This window comes from Poromitra crassiceps (genome assembly GCF_964638095.1).
Source record: "Poromitra crassiceps genome assembly, chromosome: 30".
NCBI lineage: Eukaryota > Metazoa > Chordata > Actinopteri > Beryciformes > Melamphaidae > Poromitra > Poromitra crassiceps.
This window is the reverse complement of record NC_139652.1, coordinates 648,312-672,600: the sequence shown is the minus strand read 5'-3', so window position 1 is coordinate 672,600 and position 24,289 is coordinate 648,312. Positions and strand designations below refer to the sequence as shown.

The window sequence follows — 24,289 nt, the reverse complement described above, 5'->3', positions numbered from 1 at the left end:
GTTGCTGATTAGTCGGTCAATTCCTGAATAGAGTGGTTAATGATTAGTAAATGTGAAAATAATAATATTAATAATTGAAAACAAAATATTAAAAAATATATATATACCCCCCCCCCCCCCACCACCATATCAATTGGGTTAGGGTATGGTCGTGGTTAAGAAAACCCTAATCTTAACCACATCTATTTGACTTGCTGAATGTTCTGTGTGTTTGAGCTGGGCTGTAGTCCAGTGGTGAAAGACCATGCCTTCCAACCCAAAGGTTTGTGGTTTGAATCCCGGTACGGACACTAAAACCTTTTCAAGTCTTTCATTGGGAAAGCCATAACAAAACTGCCTAGAGATCCATTGTAAGTTACCTAGGCTGATGGTCTAGGGGTTAAGGCGATCACCTTAACAACCCCGGTGCAGGTTCGATTCCTGCAGGGGATTTGAAGTCGTCTCCCCACCCCTCCCTCCTCCCCCCCCCCCCCCACCCCTCCCTCCTCCCCCCCCCCACCCCTCCCCCTCCTCCCCACCTTAACAACCCCGGTGCAGGTTCGATTCCTGCAGGGGATTTGAAGTCGTCTCCCCACCCCTCCCTCCTCCTCCCCCCTCCCACCCCTCCCTCCTCCCCCCCCCCCACCCCTCCCTCCTCCCCCCCCACCCCTCCCTCCTCCTCCCCCCCACCCCCCCTCCCCACCTTAACAACCCCGGTGCAGGTTCGATTCCTGCAGGGGATTTGAAGTCGTCTCCCCACCCCTCCCTCCCCCTCCTCCCCCCACCCCTCCCTCCTCCCCCACCCCCCCCTGCCATCTCCCGGTCTCCTTCCTTCACCCTGTTCGCACTCAACCACTCTCACCATCTCTGCAGGGACTGTGCCCGCTCCCCTCTCTCCTCTGCGGGTCAGTCCCTGCAGAGATGGTAGGAGAGTGGTTGAGTGCGAACAGGGTGAGAGGAAGGAGGCTGGGAGATACATAGATAGATGGCAGAGGAGGGAATTTTGTTGGAGGAAGTTAGAAGGAAGGACAGCCCATCCCCCACGTGGTGGACTAGCCCATGGACTAGCCCATCCCCCACGTGGACCTGCTCTCAGACCTGTTCTCAGTTGTGCTCAGTCACTATGTGCTAGTGCTAGTGGGAGTGCTAGTGACTGGGAACTGAGAGAGCAGGTCATGTGGGGGCTGGGTTTACCTAGGCTAGGTGGACTGGTTGTCCTCTCCTCATCTCCTGCCTTGAAGTCGTCTCGCCTGCCTCTCGCCCTGTCCTCTCTCTCCTGCCTTGTCCTCTCTCTCCTGCCTCTCTCTCCTGCCTTGTCCTCTCTCTCCTGCCTTGTCCTCTCTCTCCTGCCTTGTCCTCTCTCTCCTGCCTCTCTCCCTGGCCTCTCTCTCTCCTGCCTCTCTCCCTGTCCTCTCTCTCCCTGTCCTCTCTCCTGCCTTGTCCTCTCTCTCCCTGTCCTCTCTCCTGCCTTGTCCTCTCTCTCACCCCCCACAATGGATCTCTAGGCAGTTTTGTTGTGGCTTTCCCCAACAAACGACTCGAAAAGGTTTTATTGTCCTTCATAAACAGATCACTATTCAAAACTTGACAAGACAAAACTGAACTAAACCAAACACATACAGTAGGCTAAGCCCCTGCAAATGGGTCCAGTTACAGTATGTAGGCAGCAGTCCTGGTGCCTTCCCCTGTCAGAAGCAGGGACATGAATCCCCCATTGAAGGATGCAGCCCCTCCTATGCAGAGACAAACATAATTAGTTTTCAATTAACCACACAATACAACAAGAGTCCCCTTCAACACAACTATTATTACATTGACTTTCCCATACGTCATCATTTATAATGACTCCATTTATAATGACTCCAAGTAGTTTAACCCCTCAAAAATTGGTTTTACAGTTTTTCACAATTGTTTAAACACATTAGACACAATGTGCACAACCTGAAACTGAACATGCAAAGGCATAATTCTACTGATAAAGCATTCATATAGTGTTTTCCATTCTGCACACCAGTGTTCAATGGGTGCTTAGAAATGTCTACTCATATGATGTATGTGTCATTTGAAAAGAAAATACCATTTAGTGAAGAGTTAACACTGTTTTGAGGGCAAAGTGTGCTTTTGCAAGAGAAGTGTAGGATTTTGCATTTTGTGTGTGAGTTTTGAGATTTGTGTTTCGGGTTTTGAGAAAGTGAGGTAGTCTATCAGGAAATGTGTTTAAGCAATTGTGAAAAACTGTAATCAATTAAACCCCCCTGCTGAATCACACTTGGCATGTTCCACTGCTCCCCGTCTACAAGTGAGGTTGGACCATGGGTTGGACCCATCTGCCTCCGTTTCGCCTCCTCAGTCCAGACCAGGAAACTGAGAACTGAGAAGAGGTGAGAAAACACATGGGGGTACAAACATTTTGCACAATGTTTCCCAATAAAGTCATTAGCTAATAAAATGTCTCTGTGTTGTTATTTAACTGTTTGAAGGGATTTTACAACGTGAGAGATTGCAGGATTACGTGGACACAGCACACGGAGTGTTAATTATCGCCCAGGCAGGAAGGCTTCCCCGCAGACAACAAATGTAAGAAATCGGCAATTAAAGTTTTTTTGGTACTGCCGAGCAAAAGGTAGGCAGGAAATCTACTGCTGCACTACCCGGGTGCCCAATTTCATGTCAACCGTGTGTACCGGTGTCAAAGTCACCAGACATGCCAATGAGAGCCAGTGGAGTGATGGAGACGTGGAGGGGGGAGGGAAGGCGGGGCCTGTTGGTCACAGAAATCCACCTGTAACCCGGGGCGCCTACCTTGTGCTTCTCTTAAGTAAAGAGTTTGAGTGGAGTCCCACCTCATTCTTTTTGTTCTCCCCGACAAACAACGCGGTCACGTGGGCCGGCAGAACGTTCTCCAGCAGCAGGTGGTTCAGGTTCTCCCTGGTCTCGATCTCGTCCTGATCCGTGTGGTTCTTGTTCTTCAGCAGTCGGAAGCACAACTCCTTCTAGCAGAGAGAGACGGGTGGTGAGGATGAGGGAGGTGTTTTTTCTTCTTCTTCTAAATATATATAATATATATATATATATATATATATATTTAAGCAATATAGCATGAGAGCAAGTGTGTTGTGGAGAATATATCCCGCTGATAAGCTGTTATCCCACGAGGCCGCACTTTTATAAAACGGTTTCCAAGTATAATAATATAATAATAATAATACTATAAGTCCGACTGGCATGGTATTCTGAGTCATTCTGAGTCAGTTGAAACACTACTGTAAGGCGGGACCTCTAGCAAGAAGATAGACGTGCGGGTGATTTGATTGGATCGTTCTGGAGACTGAAGTCGACATTGGCCAATCCTGGCGCTTGCTGAGAGCTTTTCGCAAAGCCCGACACCAGAGCCGTATGCCGACACCAAGTAACATTACGTCTTATTTAGAAATGCGGGGTTAAGAGTGAGGGCGCGCGAGAGAGGGGTTAAGACATTAGCCCGCGTCTATTCTTGTACAAAACATAATTTTCTGCGAAGTATTAGTAAAGTTATAAGCGAAGATCGATTCACAAGGATCTGAAAGCTGTCTCCGCCATTTTGTTTTTGAGGTACTTTTAGTAAGAGAGTTGCGCCATCATGCGTCCATAATGACTCATTGTACAAACACTTGAAGGACTAGTGACCCTCCATACAGCAGATCAGGAGAAAGCTGTTTGGCTCGAGCGCAGCGCTGCCTTTTAGTAAGAGAGTTGCCATGGGAACCAATAACCCATGGCCATGGGTTATTGAACTCGGTTACTGGAATTATACAATGGCTGTGAACCAATCAGATTGCTTGATTTGAGAGAGCCGTTTTATAAAAAAAAATATATATATATATATATATATATATATATATATATATATATATATATATATATATATATATTATATATAAAAGTATATATGAAGAGTTCATTTGCAAAAACAGGTATCTCCGTTTGGATTTTTTATCATTTTATTTTATATATTGATGTATTGATACTGTAATTAATTTATTTTTGGGAAATGTTTATTATCAATCATAACTAAAACATATTCATCTGATAATTTCCACATTAATCAACTCAATGTTTTCTATGTGCACTCCAGGGAGCATCAAACAGATGTTGTTTGTTCATTTTAAGAATGGCGTTTACCTGTTTTTGCAAATGAACTCTTCATATATATATTATATATATTATATATATACTTTTTTATATATATATTTATATATATATATATATATATATATATATTTAGATATAGAGGTTGGAGAGGTTTGCACTCAATTTGAGAAATTATTTTGAGAAAACTTGTTATTTCAAGGCTAAATGACAAACTCCAGCATAGCATAAGACGCAAGAAGACAAAGCCACATCACTGGCAGAAAAGCAGCTCTTACTCTAGGTAAAAGAGAGGAGGGCCATGGAGGAGGGATGTAAGAAAGGTTAGGAACCAAAGGTCACACATCTGCCATCCAGGTACTTGCGAGGCACCGTTAACTCTATAGGGATGCTATCAGTCTGTCTTTATGCCTGTGAGCAATACAAAGTTATTCATGTGTGTGTGTGTCTCTGAGAAATAAGGGATAAAAACGGGGAGGGAAATGGGGTGAGGAGCATTCTCCTTACCTGTTGTGAGATGATGAGCATAGTGACCAGGAACAGGGTGATATATATGCAGCTCATCACCTGGGGGTGTTTAACCAGGCCAAGCTCATTCAGGACAGATGCATCGTTAATGCTGTAGCACAAAGGGGAATTCATGGTTGGACCTCAGTTTCATTTGAAATGTTTCACCTATTCATACATGGTCATTTTAGGGATGCAGGAATAATTATGGTTAATAATTGTAACATTGTTTGTTCGTTTGTCTCTGTGTCTTTGACCCTGGTTGTCTAATGATGTTGGTATCAAGGTATTCAAGATGATCATCATACTATGGTGGTCACTGTAAGTAGTTCTGATAAGATCTCACCACCTCTAAATCTAAGTGACTAGATCGAGTGAGTGACTAGTGTTCAATTATGACTCATATCCTGTAATGCATGAGCACCCCCTCCACCCTCACAGTACAATAAGACCATGTGACAGGATACAGGGTTGACATCCAGAGTTCAGTCCCACCTGTTGCAGTTCCAGTCGTGTGGATAGAGGATGCGTCCATAGGCCATGAAGAGCTCCTTCTTGCAGCCGAGGATGATGACGCAATGAGAGACAGGATGCAGCAGTAGACAGAGTACTGTGGGAGAGAGATGGGGGATGGGAGTTAGACCTGTGATAGTTAAAATATAGTTACAAGTTAGGAATAAATTGATGAAATAGTTGTAATGTATTTTCATTTTGTAAAATGCTTATAAAAATAGTTGTACTGGTTCAAACCAAACGGTACAGATATATTTAGAAACAGGAGAGATGGCATAACATCTCACTGGGACCAAAACGTAAAACAAATGCAGGTTTAAAGACAATATTTTTTCAATGTTTTTTTGTTGTTGGTCCAAGTGAAATGTTCTATGGTCTCTCCGGATTATAGCGTTAGCTGAACCGTTTGGTTCGACAAACTATTTTATAAGCATTTTACGAAATGTCTATGGGAAAATAAATGGCGGATGAAATTCTCTGGTAGCCTACAGTGCTGAAGCAGGAAGTAGGCAGTCACTTTGCCTCTCTATTGTTGCCCCTCTAGTGCAGGTTGATCATTTTATTTTCCAAACAATGTGGCATCCTTTCGTTCCTAACACATTACCAAGTCCATGTTAGGAAAGATATCCAGCATGATTTTTTCCCCCATTGAGATCTGATGTGTTTTCAAAGTGTTCCTTTAATTTTTTTGAGCAGTGTACGAGCAAGATTTTCTATTGTTATTAAACAGTCTAAATGTAATAACGATGCCTCACATCTTACCTTTAATAGTAGATGAGACCTGTCTTGATGATTGCAGTCTGTGCCGGGCAGATCAGGAAGAGAAATGAAACGGTGAGAAAACACACGGGGGTACGAACGTTTTGCACAGGGTTAGGGTTACACAATGTTTCCCAATAAAGTCATTAGCTAATAAAATGTCTCTGTGTTGTTATTTAACTGTTTGAAGGGATTTTACAACGTGAGAGATTGCAGGAGGATTACGTGGACACAGCACACAGAGTGTTAACTATGGCCCAGGCAGGAAGGCTTCCCCGCACGGCTGAGACGCTGCAGTGACATGGGCGACAGACTACAGTGAAGACACACATCTCCAACCCAAACAGTGCTCCACTTAACCACCACCTCTTGTGTAGCCCCCAAGGTGTAATGTATTTACAATATTTACAAACAAATACTAATTTCATCCAGGTAATGTTACTGTTTGGCATATTACTATTATAGGGCATGGGTTCACCATGACAGTTCCACTTTAAGTTAAACATATTTCAAGTCATTATTGCTCGTCAATACACATTTCACCAGAGATTACTAAAAAAGAATAAAAATAATTGCCTCTTTGAGGTTGGTTCAATGTTCTTCTTCGGAAAGAGTCCTGAATTCTCCGTCCTGTGTATGGAATGGAAAAGGTAACAGTCAATCTGAGGACTGATTTACAGAGGTGAATACCAAACATGACAGGCCTTGCAGGGCAGGACTTACTCGCAGAGCTGGAAGCAGATCTTACAGGGGTGGAGCCAGTAGTTCCATGTCCTAGAAAGATGCTCATTTGCGTTTCCATCACCTGCACAGTGCACAGACATGGCCAGACAAATGTCAATGGAAAGTATTTGACAAGTTATTAAATGTTCAAATCCTATTTAATTTAAGAGTTGTGACCAGCAGCTCAGCAGGTCATTCTGTCGGTTGGCCCCTCCCCAACAATTTCACCACACTTAGGTTAAATGAGGCAAGGTAGTCGTGTCATGTGTGCGCGTGTGTTTCTGTTCATGTCAATTGATGGAAAAAGGGGGCAATGGGGGCCATATTTAATAATTGCAGGGTGGCAGAGTAGAGTGGATCCTGCATCTGCCACCATGAATGTTACAAAAGTGTGTGTGTGAGAGAGAAAGCTTGAATTCATGTACATACACATACAGATCCTTTCAAAAAAATTGAATATCATTGAAATACCATGGATGACCGTGGGCTTCAGAGGATTGTCAAGCAGATGATTAAAAAATTTGGCGGAGATTCAGAGGGAGTGGACTGAGGCTGGAGTCAGTCATAACTGAGAAGTAACTGCTGATTTTCTTCACACTATTCTAATTTATTGAAATAGCCTACTGTTCTGGGGGTTTTCTGGAGCTGTAGGCCAAAATGATGAAAAATGACACAAATAAAGGCTAGAGATATTTCACTTTGTGTGTAATGAATCTATAATCTATGAAAGTTTCACTTTTTGAAAGGAATTATGGAACAAACTACCTTTTCCATGATATGCTAATTTTTTGGAAAGGATCTGTACATTGTAGCAGCTACTTCGCATTTTGTGCTTGTTACTTGAATATGTCGGATTAAATGCAACACTGGCACTAATTGTTCCAATCACGTCTGGTTCCACATATCTGATGTGAAATCATTGCAAGTTCAACGCCATAACTTCATGTCCAATCAGAACTGTTCAATGTAGCCGAATGCCATGGTAATTTTGTTGGAATTACTGCACCCACTAATTTAGGGGTGCCAAATGAACACAGTAGGCTACTATAATCAAATTCAAATGAAGTACTGACCACAGACTGTAGAAAGAGATGTAATGCAGGATAGCCAAGCGAATGTGTTTGGATGGAAGTTTGACGCTAGGCCAATCAGAGGCAGAGAGGGCGGGTTATGCCTTCGCATAGCCTTCGCCATCATCCAAAAGAAAATATCGCCTCCGGGACAACAACGCTTCCTACCCAGCGTGAGCACGTCTTTCCGACAGGGGTGGTTGTTATGGCAACTATCAACAACAACAACAACAACAACAACAACAACAACAACAACAACAACAACTACAAGACATAAAGACCGAAATAGGCTACCTTGTTAATGTGTCTGTCGGAGACACGGCCTAACGTTAACATTTAATATGAGCTGAATATCAGCCTGCCCTCAGGTGTGTTAAAACTGTCTATACTGCAAAGGCTTCCATCAATGGACCATAGCCTCAATCAACATTGTGTGACTCTTATATAAAAAAAAATTGATGAAAATCTTTGAGATTATAAATTATAGTTACCCTATAGATATAGGGTCACCAGCCAAAAAAGGTTGGGAACCCCTTCAGTATGATGTGAGAAGAACTTAGACAGTTTTAACTTGACAACAATAACAACCGTCACAACCCACCTGAATATCCGGTTTGCTTCCTGTATACATAGCTGAGCGCAGGCTGATATTCGGCTCATATTAAATGTTAACGTTAGGCCGTGTCTCCGACAGACTAAGGTAGCCTATTTCGGTCTTTATGTCTTGTAGTAGTTAGTAGTAGTAGTAGTAGTTGTTGTTGTTGATGATAGTTAACAACCACCCCTGTCGGAAAGACCGTCACGTTTATGTAACCTTTTATGCCGGTTTAGTGATATTTCTCCACTCACATTCAGCTGCAATCGATCGGCGGGGTCAAACAACGTATCTACTTGAGAGCACAAAAATGTATAGACAGTTTTAACTTGACAACAATAACAACCGTCACAACCCACCTGAATATCCGTCGGCTCATATTAAATGTTAACGTTAGGCCGTGTCTCCGACAGACACGTTAACAAGGTAGCCTATTTCGGTCTTTATGTCTTGTAGTAGTTAGTAGTTGTTGTTGTTGTTGATAGTTGCCATAACAACCACCCCTGTCGGAAAGACGTGCACACGCTGGGTAGGAAGCGTTGTTGTCCCGGAGGCGATATTTTCTTTCGGATGATGGCGAAGGCTATACGAAGGCATAACCCGCCCCTCTCTGCCTCTGATTGGCCTAGCGTCAAACTTCCATCCAAACACATTCGCTTGGCTATCCTGCATTACATCTCTTTCTACAGTCTGTGGTCAGACCGTCAGACTCAGTGGGTCAGACAGACATACAGCAGTTACGCTTGCTAGCCTGCATGAAAGACGCCAGTGTGTTTATGTTTTTAATATAGTCATATCTATGGTTTATAACGCTGCCACTAATCAGAGCATTGACAGTAAATATCAGAGGCAGAGAGGGCCAGGGGTGGGTTATGCCTTCGCCATCATCCGAAAAAAATATCGCTTCCGGTAAGCTAGCTAGCTAGCTAATGTTAGCTGCTGGTTGGTTGGCTAACTAGCGAATGTTAGCCGTTAGCTAACGTTAAAGCATTAACTAGACAAACACAGACATGCAGAGCTCCAAAAACAGAGCAATTCGTGATTTTGTTACTGTAGTTTCTGCAGAGTAACGTCCATGTACCTTTATGGATTGCAAAGGGATCTGACGGAGTGCAGTAACAGCCACAGCTATGGGAGGAAGTCGGGGGGAAGAACAGGACATTACGTCATCACAGGATAACGCGATTGGCTGGCTCAGATCTGTTCAAATCTGAGCCAGCCAATCACGTTGTCCTGCGCCGTTTAGGACCGTGTATAAAAGGCGACCGCAGACCGGGGGAGGGGGAGAGGAGAGGGGAGGAGAGGAGAGAGGGGGAGGAGGGGAGAAGAGAGGAGGAGAGGAGAGGGGGAGGGGGAGAGGAGAGGGGAGAGGAGAGGAGAGGAGAGGAGAGGAGAGGAGAGGAGAGGAGAGGAGAGGAGAGGAGAGGAGAGGAGAGGGGAGAGGAGAGAGGGGGCAGAATACACTAGCCCGAGTGACATCACAGGTGTTATCTGCATAGATGGCTTTTTTATGTGCATTATAATGCCACCTTTTTCTCCATATTTCTGCCCTGGGGGCATGTTTTAATTTTGTTTTTTTGGGGTATTTTCATAAGAATCTTGAGTCCTTGAGTTTTTTTTTTACCTGCACCACGCTCTTTCAAGGTTTACAGTATGTTCAGACTGTGGCGGGCTACTCACCTACAATGACTTACCATACTATCCTTCAGTGGCTCTCAATGTGGGGTCCAGGCAGGGGCCCTTGAGGGGGTTCCAGGAGGTCCCCAGCAAACTGACGAATTGTTAAACTTCAGCATTATTAAGCGGTGCAGCCGCTTCTATACATGACTATGTGTGTTCAGACAAGTCGGGAGAAATTTTCAACACAATGTCTAACATTTCAACTCGCTCCATCAATAGGCTGCTGCTGTGTTTCTCTCACTCTCAAGAACGTCTCCATTTCGCGTTGTCCCCGCTGTAACTTTAACATCATGTTAGGTTCAAAACACAGCCCACAAGCGTAGTTAATGTTATCCGCCAGTAATTCTGTCCGTTTTCTGACAGCTACTTAAATTCAACACACACGTTATGGGTCAGGATTTGTAGCATTAACGTTATTTGACGTGCTTCAGTCCTCAGTCGCCTGCCTGCCCGTAACTACCATTGAGGACATCGAGGTCATGACCTCGGTATTTTTTTGTTTTTGTTTTTTTAGAAAAATAGCCCCGGCCCCCAGATCTAATTGATCTGTCATTGATGTTTTAAAGCCCTCATAAATAACATGATATATATATGATATATATTAGTTGATCAGAAATGCAACAATTTGCTTCCTCTAGACTTTGGGGACAGTTCTATTGAAGTGAATGGGTAAGTAACTCCCCTGTAAGTGATGTTTGTGTAGATGGACCATTGTATTTAATTGAGCAGTATTCTGCCATATTTGACCTGTATGCAATACAGACACAATATATATTATGTGGGGAGACTTTTATTTTTTGTATCATTGTAAAGCAACACCACAGTATTGGTCAGGATATTGATCTAACATGATGTCTGTAGTTCTTTATAGATCTAGCCTCTTAATCTTGCTCTCAAAGTGCACCAGATTGAAGCATTTTACTTTCAAATGGACAAAATCTTCTAATCGGGGGGGCACAGCCCCCCTTGGACTCCCCACGCCGCGCTAATATGACCTCTGTATTTCTCAAACCCTGGCTACGGCCATGCCTGCCTGCCTCTGTGCTCTGCGCTGTGCTCGGCAGAGTTGGAAATAATTGAAAGATTTGCTCTTCCCGGATCAATAAGCGAGGGCTTATTTGGCGCTTAACGTCATATCGGTATCGGCACGCTATGGAGAGATCGGCTCGAAACACGCCCGCACACACACACACACACAGTTTGTCAGAGAGAGGGGAGAGGGCGGTGGTCCGGTGGAGGAGAAGGCAGGGCAGGACCTGCTGCAAACCTGGGACCTGCACCGCTTACTTCAGCTCCTGGGTGTGATTTTTTCCATTTACAAGAAGTTAACACAATTAGAGAATGTAGAAGAATGACTGTTTTGATTGTAGTTCACTGCTATTTCAACCTACTGTAAATCATGACGCCTGACCAAGCCGGAGGTAACACAGGGGATCGAACCTGCGACCCTAGTATTGACAGGCACTGTTATACTACCTGGATCCCCAAATTGTAATCATTAAAGGACGGCTTTCCCGTGGGGAATATGAATATATATTAAATCTCACGCCCCTAAGGTTTTCGAATCCGTTGAAATTTTTGAAATTGGTTGTTCACTGCCAGAGATATCAACCGAAATCCACTCTGTGTGGGGCGGGGGGGGGGGGGGGGGGGGCTGGTGGAGGTACATTTAGTAGAACAAGAAAAAATCAAAAATCAAATTGCCTCCAAATTGCACCAAATTTAAACCAAAGTATATATGTCGGGAGATGTCTTCATAAAAAAAAATTCATGCATTTTAAGGCATTTTCCAAGGAGTTACGCGCATCTGATGTTGTAACTATTTAATGTAAAAATGTGTAAAAACGGGTACATTGCTCAGCGTTGATTTCGTTACTTCAACGCACCTACTACTAGATGTAAAATTTGACGAGCTTTCCAATGCCGCCAGGCCTGTGTCTGTACGTGCTTCCGTTCCCGAGATATGGTCTCTTTGCAAGGAGCTATGGGAAGCTAATATTAGCTACCGTAGGCTAGGCGGTGGAAAAAGATGGCTGCCTTTTGTTTTTCTTCAAGACCTCTGAAGGGGCGTGGAGGACCTCTAGAGGCGGGACCATTGCGGCACAGGCCCACAACACTGTAGTTCATAGGTGCTCGACTTCCGCAAGGCTGGACTTGTCGCCCCGACGCGTTTTGCGTCAGAGCGTCATGGAAATAATGTGAGAGATGGTTGATATCTCTGGCAGTGAACAACCAATTTCAAAAATTTCAACGGATTCGAAAACCTTAGGGGCGTGAAATTTAATATATATTCATATTCCCCACGGGAAAGCCATCCTTTAAGTTTCTGTGTTGGAAGATTTTGCTGTTCTTTGACAGAGACTGACGATAATGTGATACTTGTGCATGCTAATAAACACTGACAAACCTCCTTTCCAAACAAAGAAACAAACTACTTGAAAACAATGTACAATATTTAATTTGTCCATTCATACAAGTTTCATCTTACAACATCAATATTCTATAATTCAAAAATAGATTTTACTGAGGATTTTACTATTAAAGATCCTTCCAAGCTTTTCTTGAATTTCCACATTTTGAAAGCTATGATTCTAAAATCTTCTAAAATATGAGTTGCTGAATCCAAAAATTGACATCTTGGACCATTGAGGAGGGTTACATACTGGATCAGAGCATTGCTTGGATGTTAATTTCTTTTCAGCTATACTGTAAAAGCTTTAGGACTATCTGCAAATTCACTGTTAAAACAAACTATCAACTATGAGGATATAATTATTCATTATTACCTAGTGGGAGAATATTGAGAGAGAAAAAGTTCCATACTTAATCAAAATAAACACAAGGACATCAAATCATAACTGATAATACAAGAAGAATGACAGTTGAGGGAAGCCAAGGAATCACATGTTGCTGTGTTTTGGAGGAGACTCTTGGCTATGTGTGATGGAGGAGACTCTTGGCTGTGTGTTTTGGAGGAGACTCTTAGCTGTGTGTGATGGAGGAGACTCTTAGCTGTGTGTGATGGAGGAGACTCTTGGCTGTGTGTGATGGAGGAGACTCTTAGCTGTGTGTGATGGAGGAGACTCTTAGCTGTGTGTGATGGAGGAGACTCTTGGCTGTGTGTGATGGAGGAGACTCTTAGCTGTGTGTGATGGAGGAGACTCTTGGCTGTGTGTGATGGAGGAGACTCTTAGCTGTGTGTGATGGAGGAGACTCTTGGCTGTGTGTGATGGAGGAGACTCTTGGCTGTGTGTGATGGAGGAGACTCTTGGCTGTGTGTGATGGAGGAGACTCTTGGCTGTGTGATGGAGGAGACTCTTGGCTGTGTGTGATGGAGGGAAGAGGATTGTTGTGCTGGAAGAAGAGGTGAAACTGGCTGTCTTCTGCGTCTCTTCTCCTAGTTTAACTTCTTCTCCCCTGGGAAAAGACAGACAGTGTTGTGGAGGGAGGCAAAATGATGTACCTTAGGAGAGTTGTGCCCCCCCCAGCACCACCCATACCCCCCCCCCCCCCCCCCCCCCCCAACACCACCCATATCCCCCTAGCCACTAATCCATACCCACCCCTTGAATCACGACAATGATTCATGTGCTCCAGTTCCTCTTTGGGTTCACCCGTCAACTTAAAATGTATTTTAAAAGCTTACTATGTCTAGTATACATTTTTCAAATGGCAAAACATTTATTCTACATTATTGTGGCGTTTCCTTGCCATTGAATACCCGGTTGTTTCTCGTAAAGCCTCATTCCATGGCTAGCGCTTTTGCAAATGGTCCGCATTCTCCACAATCCAAATGTTGTTTAGTTTATAAGATCTCAAATGGACCTGCTTCAATATCGAGGTGGTTAAAAATACAGACTAAATATATCAAAGAGAAAGCAAAGTTCATGGCTTGCTAACGTTGGATCCACTTCTAAATTCGCTGAATCAGAACAATGAAAATGTAGCTGTGAATGATTGTTATTGAATTTAACTTTAACTATCATTTGAAATTCGGTTTCCAAATTCAAATTCAGAATGGGATAAACCAAATTTATAATTATAGCTAACATAAATCTTAAAGGGCCACTCCACCAAAAACAATGCGGTTTTATTTTGCACATGATCTCACACATATCCAAAAACTGTAAACAGTTATGCAGACATGCATTTATTTGGACAGTTATTGAGAGTTGATTTGATTTAAGTTGTGGACCAGTGATGTTATTCGTGTACAAAATTACATCACTGTTTTTCGGTGGAGTTCTCCTTTAATTAGATTATTATTGAGTTAGTTAAATTCAATCACATTCAGTTTCAACTCATTGCATTCAAATGTTACCTTACACACATTCATTTTTTGAATGAATTTCAACAAACAAATGTTTTTAATTCACTGAATTCATTGAATACCAATGCAGCATGACAAATTCGAGATTATGCAATTCAAATACAACCTCTATTCAGCACTAATCTTTGTCCATACTTTGACAGAGTCTTGTTGTTTAGTGGGGGAGGTGCTGGGCCTACCTCTTGCTTTCTTCACTTTGGGGGAGCAGGGTTTGGACACCTTGACGGTAGTTTGACACTCGGCGTTGAACATGGCTCTCTTCAGAGTCCCTGATCGGCTCTTGGTGTTGGTGGCAGCGTCACACTCCCCCCAGTGGCCGAACTTGTACTTACAGTCACCTAGAGGAAATACACGCCACTTTAGATTGTTTTAAATGTGTGCTACAGTGCTACACTATTAGGTCTGTCACATGTTGTGACATCTATGGTGACGAGGGTTCAGTAATTCAATGGTAGCTCCAGGCAAGCTGTCACATTCCTGTCATGTTCCAGCCAAACAGGTTTGTCGAAGTCAGCACAACCTTTTCTGACTCATGGTCCACATCTGTTCTCAGAGTACTTTTTATTCTAACGGTAAAAGGAGCTGTCCAACAGCACCACACAGAAATCAGAAACTAAAAGTGAGGAGCTGTCTGCAATAGGCTAATTAGAAATTAAATAATGGTATCATTTAACAATGGAGAAATGCATTCTCATACGCCTACATAATATCATACATAATAATACATTATTACCCCCCCCCCACCCCCCCGCCAAAAAAATAGAAAAGATCGTAATATTTGGCAAATGATTTGGTGGCCCAGGGGGCCCCGGACCACAGGTTGGGAATGGCTGGTCTAAGTGTCAACAGAGGAGAGTTCTTCACTTTTGATTCACATTATTCTCCTGATATCTATGGTGTTATTGTATATGTTATTATATATTATTAAGTGTCCTTTTGCCAAAGTTGAGTGAAAAAAATGTCAATAAGCAGTTCACTGGACTGAAGTCTCTCCTTTGCTGTTTGTAATTTTAAAGCAATAGTAATAGTTTACCCCAAAATGAGGTGGGCTATTATCTTCTCACCACCATCGTAGTCAGTGCTCCGTTAAGGTTGGTAGGACCTATAGTTCCATCTCAACCTTCTCCAAACTATTGCTATTACTTTTTACAGCTCAAAAAGAAGCATCAAATGTCCTATAAATGTCTCCAAACAGCTTGTGCAGCAGAATCCAAGTTCTTATAGTGAAAAGATTCAACCCAATTGCCAGATTAAAATGTTGGCATTTTGCATGTGTATCAAGGAGTATATCATGTAAATTGGGAACAAAACATTGGCAAAATACATTTAGAAAACGTGCCATTTTACATCTACAATTTCAACGTAAATTTGAAACAAACATTTGAAAACCTCGCTGCCTTTCCAAAGTTAAACACATAAAACAACTTAGGTTATGTTTAGGCGGGTTACATCTGGGTTTAGGCAACAAAGCAACTTGATTAGGTCTAGGCAACAAATCAACTGAGATAGATTTAGGTAACAAAGCAACTTGGTTAGGTTTAGGGTTATGGTTTGGGTTGCGGTTAAAACCGAAAGTAAAAACACCTAGCGGATCAGGATTCGAACATGCACTCTCTCGCTTGCAAGATGGGGATACTACAGGACGCTACAGTGACGTACTTCAACATGAGACAGTTGTTAGTCTCTATGACATGTATATAATGTTAATATTCACGTATCTAGAAATGTGATATGCAACATATTTTGGTTCAGAAATGTTCATATTGTACATTTCCGTAGATTCCAGAAACATACAATACTGACATTTTATTCTGGAGCCTGGGTGAAAGTCCAACATTGACCTCATTATTCTACATGTTTCTCACTGACATGCTCTGGTGATGTTGTCCCCTGCAGGGGGCGCTCTGCTCACTGACATGCTCTGGTGATGTTGTCTCCTGCAGGGCGCTCTGGCAGAGACTCACAGTGGACCACAGTGCTGCTGTTTGGCAACCAAACACTTGCACGTGCACGTGCTGTTTGGAGACATGTGAGGCTTTCTTTGGAGTTTAAATAGGGCCCATTTACTGTACTTCAATCGTTTGGCTGAGATGGAACCAGCTCAATGTGTTTGGTGGTCCTGCCAACTTCAGTGAAATTTTGATTGAGATGAGGGTGAGTACCGTAAATTCCGGACTATAAGCCGCGGCTTTTTTCCCGTTTTTTGGCCCCTGCGGCTTATATAACGGTGCGGCTTATCTATGGATTTTTTCCACACAAAAAAAAAAAAAAAAAAAAAATCTCTCTTTTTTAGCACTCTTTCTAACTATAAATCCACTTCTGTTTTAATTTCCTCTCTTGCCCTCTTTTCACCACACCGCGGACACTGTGTGCACTGTAAAAAACAACACAGGTGGTGTTGTGTTATGTTGTTTTGTTGAAATGTTAATAAATGGGAGCTTCCTCAAACAGCCATCTCTTTCCCGACAACCCCCTCTGTGCATGAACCCTTACATATGGTAATTAAACATTAAAACACAATTAAAAAAAAAAAAAAAAAAAAAAAACATTAAAACACCCGCGGCTTATAGTCCGGTGCGGCTTATATATGTAAAAAACAGTCAACTTTGCAGGTGCGGCTTATACTCCGGTGCGGCTTATAGTGCGGAATTTACGGATGTTGACTGAATTTTCATTCCGTTAACATGTTAGTCCTCCTGACTCTCTCAAAGACGATTAACACAAAACAAGGCAAATTCTCTAATGTGGAGGAATAGAGGGAAAAACCTACCACTCATATACTTCACCTACCTATACTGCATATACAAGCCCCTTATCACACATAGATGAAATATGTAGACTATCTACCACACATAGCCGCCCTTTGCCCTGGTGGAAAGGCAACGGCTTTGCATGTTCTATAAACATTACCTAACCAGAATTAACCATTTATTAATGATCTTTGTGACCTTTATTATTAAGTTGAAAACGTGTCCCTTAAGTAACACTTCATAAAAGCATAAGAGTGCTGAATAAGTATTAAGACCCCCTAAAGTCATGTTTCAAGATGCATATAAAATACTCTATTTTGAATAATAATTTGTGTCTGATGGTTTCCTCCTTCTCCCTCATTTAAAAATCCAAAGCAACCAATCAATGTTATCTAAATCATAACTAGCCAATCACAGCACAACACAGGCTTTCAACACATTCTCACTTGTGACAAAGTGACAAGGGTTCCTGACCGATCGGCAGTATATGAGTTGGGAGTGAGAATGTGTTGGGGCTTTAACTGCTCAATACTGGACAGGGATTGGCTCCAGGATTCGTGATGAATGATGAATGAATGAATCTTGCTTGTTGAAATTGGCCTTTTCAGTGAGCTCTGAGAAGCTTTCCACTTTCAGCAGACGATTGTGAAAACAGCTTTCTAGTGTCAAACTCTGCACAGACATCATTCTGCACAGAGAAGCTCAGACATCCAACTGTAGGAACATAAAGACATTTTGATTTTTGACTTTAGGGGGTCTTTAGGGAGCTCTGGAAAGTTGGGCAAAAAGTAATGTAAGGTCAATGGGGTCACGCTCCTGTATTGTGACCTCATTGACCTTGCATTCATTTTTGCCCAACTTTCCAGAGCTCCTATGAGGAACAGGATGGATTGTGCTGAGAAAGAACTCTACCAATCAACATCATCGTAAGTAGCAAATACTGGCAAGACTTAAAAAAACATATTATTCCGTGAGCTGTCAAAACCTTTGATTGGTACCATATACCCAAACATTTACACTATACCTAGCACACAAACTGTATATCTGTCTCATACCTACCACACATTTAGGTTTAAGGTTAGTCATGTCTGTATAGGGTTAGGTTTAGGGTTAGTATAGTCATGTCTGTATGGTTGGGTTTAGGGTTAAGCTGGGCTCAGACTACAGGATTCTGACAATCTTAGCCGATTTTGAAATCTGGCTGTGACACGCACTACAGGAGAATCTTCCCAGATTATCTTCCCTAGAATCTCAAACATGCACACACTACAAGATTTGTAAATGTGGCGCACCACGCACTACAGGATATTATTAAGATTATCGGCAGGATAATCACCTTGATGCCCGGCCATACGAACCTGTTTCGTTTTTGGGGTTCCAGCAGTGACCAAAGCGCTCCGCCCCCACCTCACCTCTCTCTCTCGTTTCCTCATTTTCATGCCCGTCTCGCCAAACAAATGAATCTCACGGTAGTTAGATAGGTAGGTAGGTAGCGCATCAAATGAGCCGCGTCAATTAACGACGGGAGTCTCGCGCAGCAGCAGAATGATGTATTCGCGCAGATTTTCAGTCCTAAATATCAAACATGTTTGATATGATCGGGACGGCCCCGATGAGGCTTTGAGCAGATCGGGAGGCTTAAGATTGGATCTGCAAACAGCTCACACTACAAGATAATCGGTGCCGAACGTCGGGCCCGACCAAGCTTGGCAAGCTGCCAGGCCAGATTTCTCCTCCGATTCTCGGGAGGGGTGAATCGGGCATAAATCGGCCCGAAAATCCTGTAGTGTGAGCCAGCCTTTAGTTGAGTCTTACTGATATCCTTCTTCCAGTTGCAGGGGATCCTGCAGGGGATCTTTTCGGTGCGCTCCTTGCAGGTGGCCTCCCTCAGGCCGTCTCCACAGTCTCCAGACTCCGGCACACATTTCCCATACTGGGTTTCTGCACTGGAGCACTCTGAGGCAGCCCTGGTTTTCTCATGTCTGCTGCCTGCTGGGGGAACAGAGTAGTGTTAACCTTGTCGGCTATTCTGTAATTTAGTCTTAGGGCCCTATCTACCCAACGGCGGTAATTTTGCGTTAGCGCCCGTTTTGCGCTAGAATAACGACACGCAAAGCCCTATTTGTGGGCCTGTCGGGCCGCTGCGCTTCACGTCATCTCGGCGCACATCTCCGTATAGGCGTGTTTATGCCCAAAAGCATTGTGGAGGTGTGGTCATGCCCATAAAACCACAGCCTCAGCAGCTTCCTCCTCACTGAGTAGACTCAGTTCTCAGTCTCTATCCGCTTCGGGACTAGAGTGAAAGAGAGAAAGAGGGAGAGAGAAAAGATAGCCTAGATGGGGAGAGGGAGAGAGTCAGAGACAGAGAGGGGGGGGGAGAGAACGAGAGAGGGAAGAGAGAATTGGAGGATGAAGCAGTTCGGATTCGTAACGAAAATTGATGCTTTTGTAATTAGTAGCCTTTTAATTAGTCGTTTCGCTCATATAGGCTACACATTTAAAAATATTAGTTTCTTTAATAGGGTAGGGATGTGTGAGATTTTATTTCAATAGCCTATACCAGAATTGTCCACTCGGGTTAAGCTGTTGTTGCATGGTGCAATGGTACAGGGACAGAGGTTACTGTATACTATCAATGGTTACTGTATAGCCTACTCCGGTGTTGTGTCAGAAAGTGATTTGCTGCCAGAAACTCATTTCGATCCACAGCGCTGCCTCAATGCCTCTACCCACCCTGTGCTCCGACCCCCCCGGCCTGCCTACCCGGCCCAGCTCACACCTCCGGGGAGACCCCCTTCAGGACACGGCACACTAGCCGAACACAAAGCACCCCTCCCTGCGCTACACACAGACCCCCGCCAGACCCTCGTTCCCCTGGTAATCCAATTCAAAACGCAAATCACTTTTTCGCACAAAACCATGACAAACAAATTCTCATTGTTAAATCAAGGTGTGTTTTTTCTGCAGTGTAGGTTAGTTGAAAATCAACGTGGCATTGGAGGGAAGTGTGTCCGCGCGCGAGCCGTGCGTAATGGGCCTATCCAAGCGAGGATTTCCTGCACTGCGCCGGAGAATGCTGTCTGCGCTCAGGCATATGCCTGGCGTAGTGGGGTTGTTTGCGCTAAGACCAGCTATTTGCTGGCGTTAAAATTGAGAGCACCCACGGCCCCTTTGTCTAACACATTGCGCTGGAACGCCTATTTTGGAACGGGCAACGCCCAAACCTTTCTTTGCGCTCGGCACATACCGACGGTATCTTCCCCACAGCGCTAAATGACACTTGCGCGAGACACATGATAGGCTAGAGGCCCACCGACACGCCTGGGCTACGCCTACACCTGTGTCCCAGCGCAAAACTGGACAGTGGAGGCAGATGATAGCTTAAGACACTGGGAAGATAGCAATAAGAGGCGCGCAAATGCAACGCAAACGATAGCGGCGTACGACGATAGGACCCTTAGTCTTAGTCTTGTTTCAAATGTCCTTGTTAGTTTTTATCATATTTAGTCAACCTAATCCTGATTTTTTTTGTCAAGTTTACGCTTAGTCGACTAAAAGTCTGAGTATTTTAGTCTCATCTTAGTCAAAGAAAACCGTAAATTATTTCTTTAGAATTTCCAAACTCATTGGAAAGATCAGTCTGTCATTATGGAATGGTATTAAACAGGGGCGGAGCGACCCTATCAGCCCAGGGGGGGCGAAGCTCTTAGGGCCCCCCCCCCCCCAAAAAAAAATCTGTTTTAGCCATATTTAGTGGAATAGCTCATTTTAAACACACCAATGTTATTGTCTATTGATTGAATTGCTCTCACACTCAGGCCTGGCCTGGCATGCAATTTTTTTTTTTTTTTTTGATGGGGACCCACTGACGAGTGGGCCCCGGGGCGGGCGCACCCTCTGTCCCGGTGTACGCTCCGCTACTGGTATTAAAGTTTGAACGTGCAATACAGACACAGATTTGACTCTTCTTCTTCTCTTTGGATTAATTCAATCTCTTCCTTATTCGTCCCTCCGTAACATTTACCGTAGTCTAGTTTTTATCTGTCGACGAAAATGTCAATAGATCATCGTTTTTGTCATCACAACTTTGTTTTTAATGTCTAGTTTTCATCAGTGAAAATAAGTAGTCGACGGACATTTTTCGTCATAGTTTTCGTCAACGAAATTAACAGTGGAACAGAGAATCTGTCTTCAAAAGTACAAGGTTTTGGTGTCACTCCCTCAGAATCAAAGAGTGAGGGCTTCTTTCTAGAGATGCCATTTTGCACCAAGAGACATTCAACAATCACACAGGGAGGAATCCATAAGAAGAGAGAGACCGGTTTCTCCACTCACAGGAGCAGGAGAGGGACCAGCATGCAATGCAGCAGAGGGACAGGTTGTGGTTTGGGGGATCTGTTTTTATCTCACTCTACTCTTATTATACTATGACACTCACCAACATGTATTGTGTATGACCCACAAGTTCTGTTAACCGCAGGGATGATGTATTTTTGTAGGCTTAACCAGAAATCACCGCCATGTTGGTTTTTATGTGAAGGCTATGTGAAGTCTTAGACTAATTTCAATTATATAGACTATTAAGCCACACCATTCTCATTCCTCCCTATTCATTCAGTTATCCACGCCCAGTTTAATTCAGACTCCTTCCTATCAAATCACAGTTACGCTCTCCCACACTATCGATAGCCAATGGGTTCAAGGGATCTCCTTCCCTCGTTTTGCCTTTGAACCAATAATCTAAAGCGATTGAAAGTATTTGAAGTGCTTGTATTTTAGTCTATGGCTGGCTTCTTACCGGTATGATTGTCACTCTGCAGTCGCTATCGATCCCGTGTTCTGGTCGTTTTGCCCCATCACCTCCTCCCCTGCCACCACCAACGTCATGGCTCCAGAGGCAGTCCCCATGGGGGGAATTTCTATTCTATGCATTCCTGACACCCTCCCCTCATCATAGCTGGAGGAGCTAATAAAAGTTGTCCATGTTTGTAAAGATTATCCTGTTAAACACAAATTACCCATCCCATCAACTTTTGTTATTAACCACATGCATTTAACCGAAATCCTCATTCTAAAACCCCATTAACTTTTCACCTTACGAACCGAAGTTCTACTTCCGGACTCATTCCTGTGGTACTCTATAGGGGGTTATTGAAAGGCGTTCTGGGAAATGTAGGAAATGACTAACTGAAGTAGAAGTAGATGAGGCAGGTTGAGGAAATGTGGGTTCACTAAGATGTTTGTCACAGAATAACTCCTGGAATGTGTTGAACATCACATCACAGATAATGTATGATATCACAGTGTAACAGGATTTTTTTCACCAGAAATGGAAAAAAGAAACAAACAAACAACAAACAGAGAATATTGAAGGCCTGTTGAGCCCAAAATCAAAAACACACATTTTCCCTTTTGTAGTGCTATTTATGATCAGTTTCAGATCAGGTATGTATTGTAATCTTGAACTACTAGGACAATTGGGACAAATGGGACAAGTGTCCCATGTTTAATGAGAGGAATCCTTTATTTGAGAAAATCCAGTTGAAGAATCCTGATCTGTTTTGGTTGTCAGAAGGTCATATGTTGATTTGGCTTTTTGATAAGGACATTTTTTGTTTTAGCCAGATTTATAGAAAATGCCTGGCGACTAAGTCAGGCAACATTGTACCCAGTATAATTGTATCTTTTGGAAAGTGAATGTTTCAGTGAAATGCCTTTTCTTTTCTTGATTCTGTACAAAGGTATATTATGATTTGTTGTGTGGCCATCTTGGCTATCTTGGCTATTGTAAATATCATGTGTCTTGTAAGCCCATATGGGCTGGTAAGGTGCATGACACTTAAATAAAAAATATCAATCAATCAATCAATTAATCAATCACTAGGCATCTCGCCCTATGCGTCCTGGATTTCTAGGCACAGCTCAACCGTTGTGTGGGCTCACTTGCTCTTATGATGATCACTGATGATGCCACAACTTCGCATCACTGATGACATCACAATTGCTCTTATGACATCACTGATGATGTCCCAATGCCACGGCCGAGCCCACCCTGCAGCTCGCCCGCTGTGTGAGCTCACTTGCTCCTATGACATCACTGACGAATGACATCACTGATGATGTCACAACTTCTCTGATTGTCTTCTCTGATATGTTTCAATGTAAGCAGGTAACATTTGGAGACTTCTCATCGTTCGAATATAATAATAATAATAATAATAATAATAATAATAACTTTAATTTATATAGCGCCTTTCATAAAACCCAAGGTCGCTTCACAAAAGTGGGATACAGATAGGGGAGAGAGGGGGAGGAAAACAAACAAACAAACAAAACAAACAACAGGGATGGTTGAACTAAACTGAACTAACTAATGTGGAAAGGCCATGGAAAAGAGATGTGTTTTGAGGTGTGTTTTGAAACTGTTCAGGGTCGGGGAATTACGGATTTCGGCAGGGAGAGCGTTCCAGAGGGTGGGGGCAGCCACGCTGAAGGCTCTGTCCCCAAAGGTTTTGAGTCTGGTACGGGGGATGGATAGCAGACCCGCGTCTGAAGACCGCAGGTTCCGGGATGGAGTGTGTTGGTGAAGAAGGTCGGACAGGTATTGGGGGGCAAGTGCGTGAAGGGATTTGTAAGTGAGAAGGAGGAGTTTGTATAGGATGCGGAACTTGACCGGGAGCCAGTGGAGGTGAATGAGGGTGGGGGTGATGTGCTGCCAGGGCTTGGTGTGAGTGAGAAACCCTGGCAGCTGAGTTCTGCACGTACTGGAGCCTGTCCAGGGCTTTGCTTGGAACCCCGGACAGGACTCCATTACAGTAGTCGAGCCGGGAGGTGATGAATACATGGATGAGGGTTTCTGCCACGGAGTCTGAGAGTGAGGGACGGAGACGGGAAATGTTTTTGAGGTGGTAGAAGGTGGACTTGGTGATGGATTTGATGTGGGACTGGAAGGAAAGGGTGGAGTCAATGATGACGCCCAGGTTGCGAACTTGAGGAGATGGTTTGATGGAACAGCCCTCAACGTGGAGGAGGAGATCTCCAACCTTCCGGACTACTTGAACTTGAACTTGAACTTGAACAACCGAGGTCATACCCTGGACTTAGTTATTACAAGAGGTATTAAAGGATGGGTTTACCGATGGGGAATATGAATATATATTAATTCTTAAAAAATCTTAAATTTCGAATCCGTTGAAATTTTTGAAATTGCTTGTTCACAGCCAGAGAAAAAAATAAATGAAAAAAAAAAAATTGG

General features: G+C 43.4%; 2 protein-coding genes across 12 annotated transcripts in view; both read right to left on the bottom strand.

The window, feature by feature from the left end:
- Window positions 1-2,777: 2,777 nt before the first annotated feature.
- On the bottom strand, window positions 2,778-5,923 carry LOC310800638 (adenylate cyclase type 4-like; the record flags this gene model as incomplete). Its single annotated transcript, XM_083663263.1, has 4 exons — window positions 5,890-5,923; window positions 5,110-5,224; window positions 4,615-4,726; window positions 2,778-2,972 (listed from the first exon to the last, which is right to left on the bottom strand). The coding sequence occupies exons 2-4, from the start codon at window positions 5,154-5,156 to the stop codon at window positions 2,778-2,780; spliced, it is 354 nt and encodes a 117-aa protein (XP_083519389.1). The 5' UTR covers window positions 5,157-5,224; window positions 5,890-5,923.
- Window positions 5,924-12,394: 6,471 nt separating this feature from the next.
- Window positions 12,395-24,289, bottom strand: part of LOC310800312 (midkine-B-like) — a 32,567-nt gene continuing 20,672 nt past the window's right edge. For 7 of the 11 annotated variants that reach the window (XM_083662899.1, XM_083662897.1, XM_083662898.1 and 4 more), the window contains 3 exons: window positions 18,850-19,026; window positions 14,464-14,622; window positions 12,395-13,371 (listed from right to left, as the gene is read on the bottom strand). In XM_083662899.1, the coding sequence (XP_083519025.1) occupies window positions 13,352-13,371; window positions 14,464-14,622; window positions 18,850-19,026 (356 nt within the window). In that variant the 3' untranslated portion in view covers window positions 12,395-13,351. The remainder of the gene's footprint in view (window positions 13,372-14,463; window positions 14,623-18,849; window positions 19,027-24,289) is intronic. The other 4 variants (XM_083662903.1, XM_083662895.1, XM_083662894.1 and 1 more) reach the window with 1 other exon arrangement.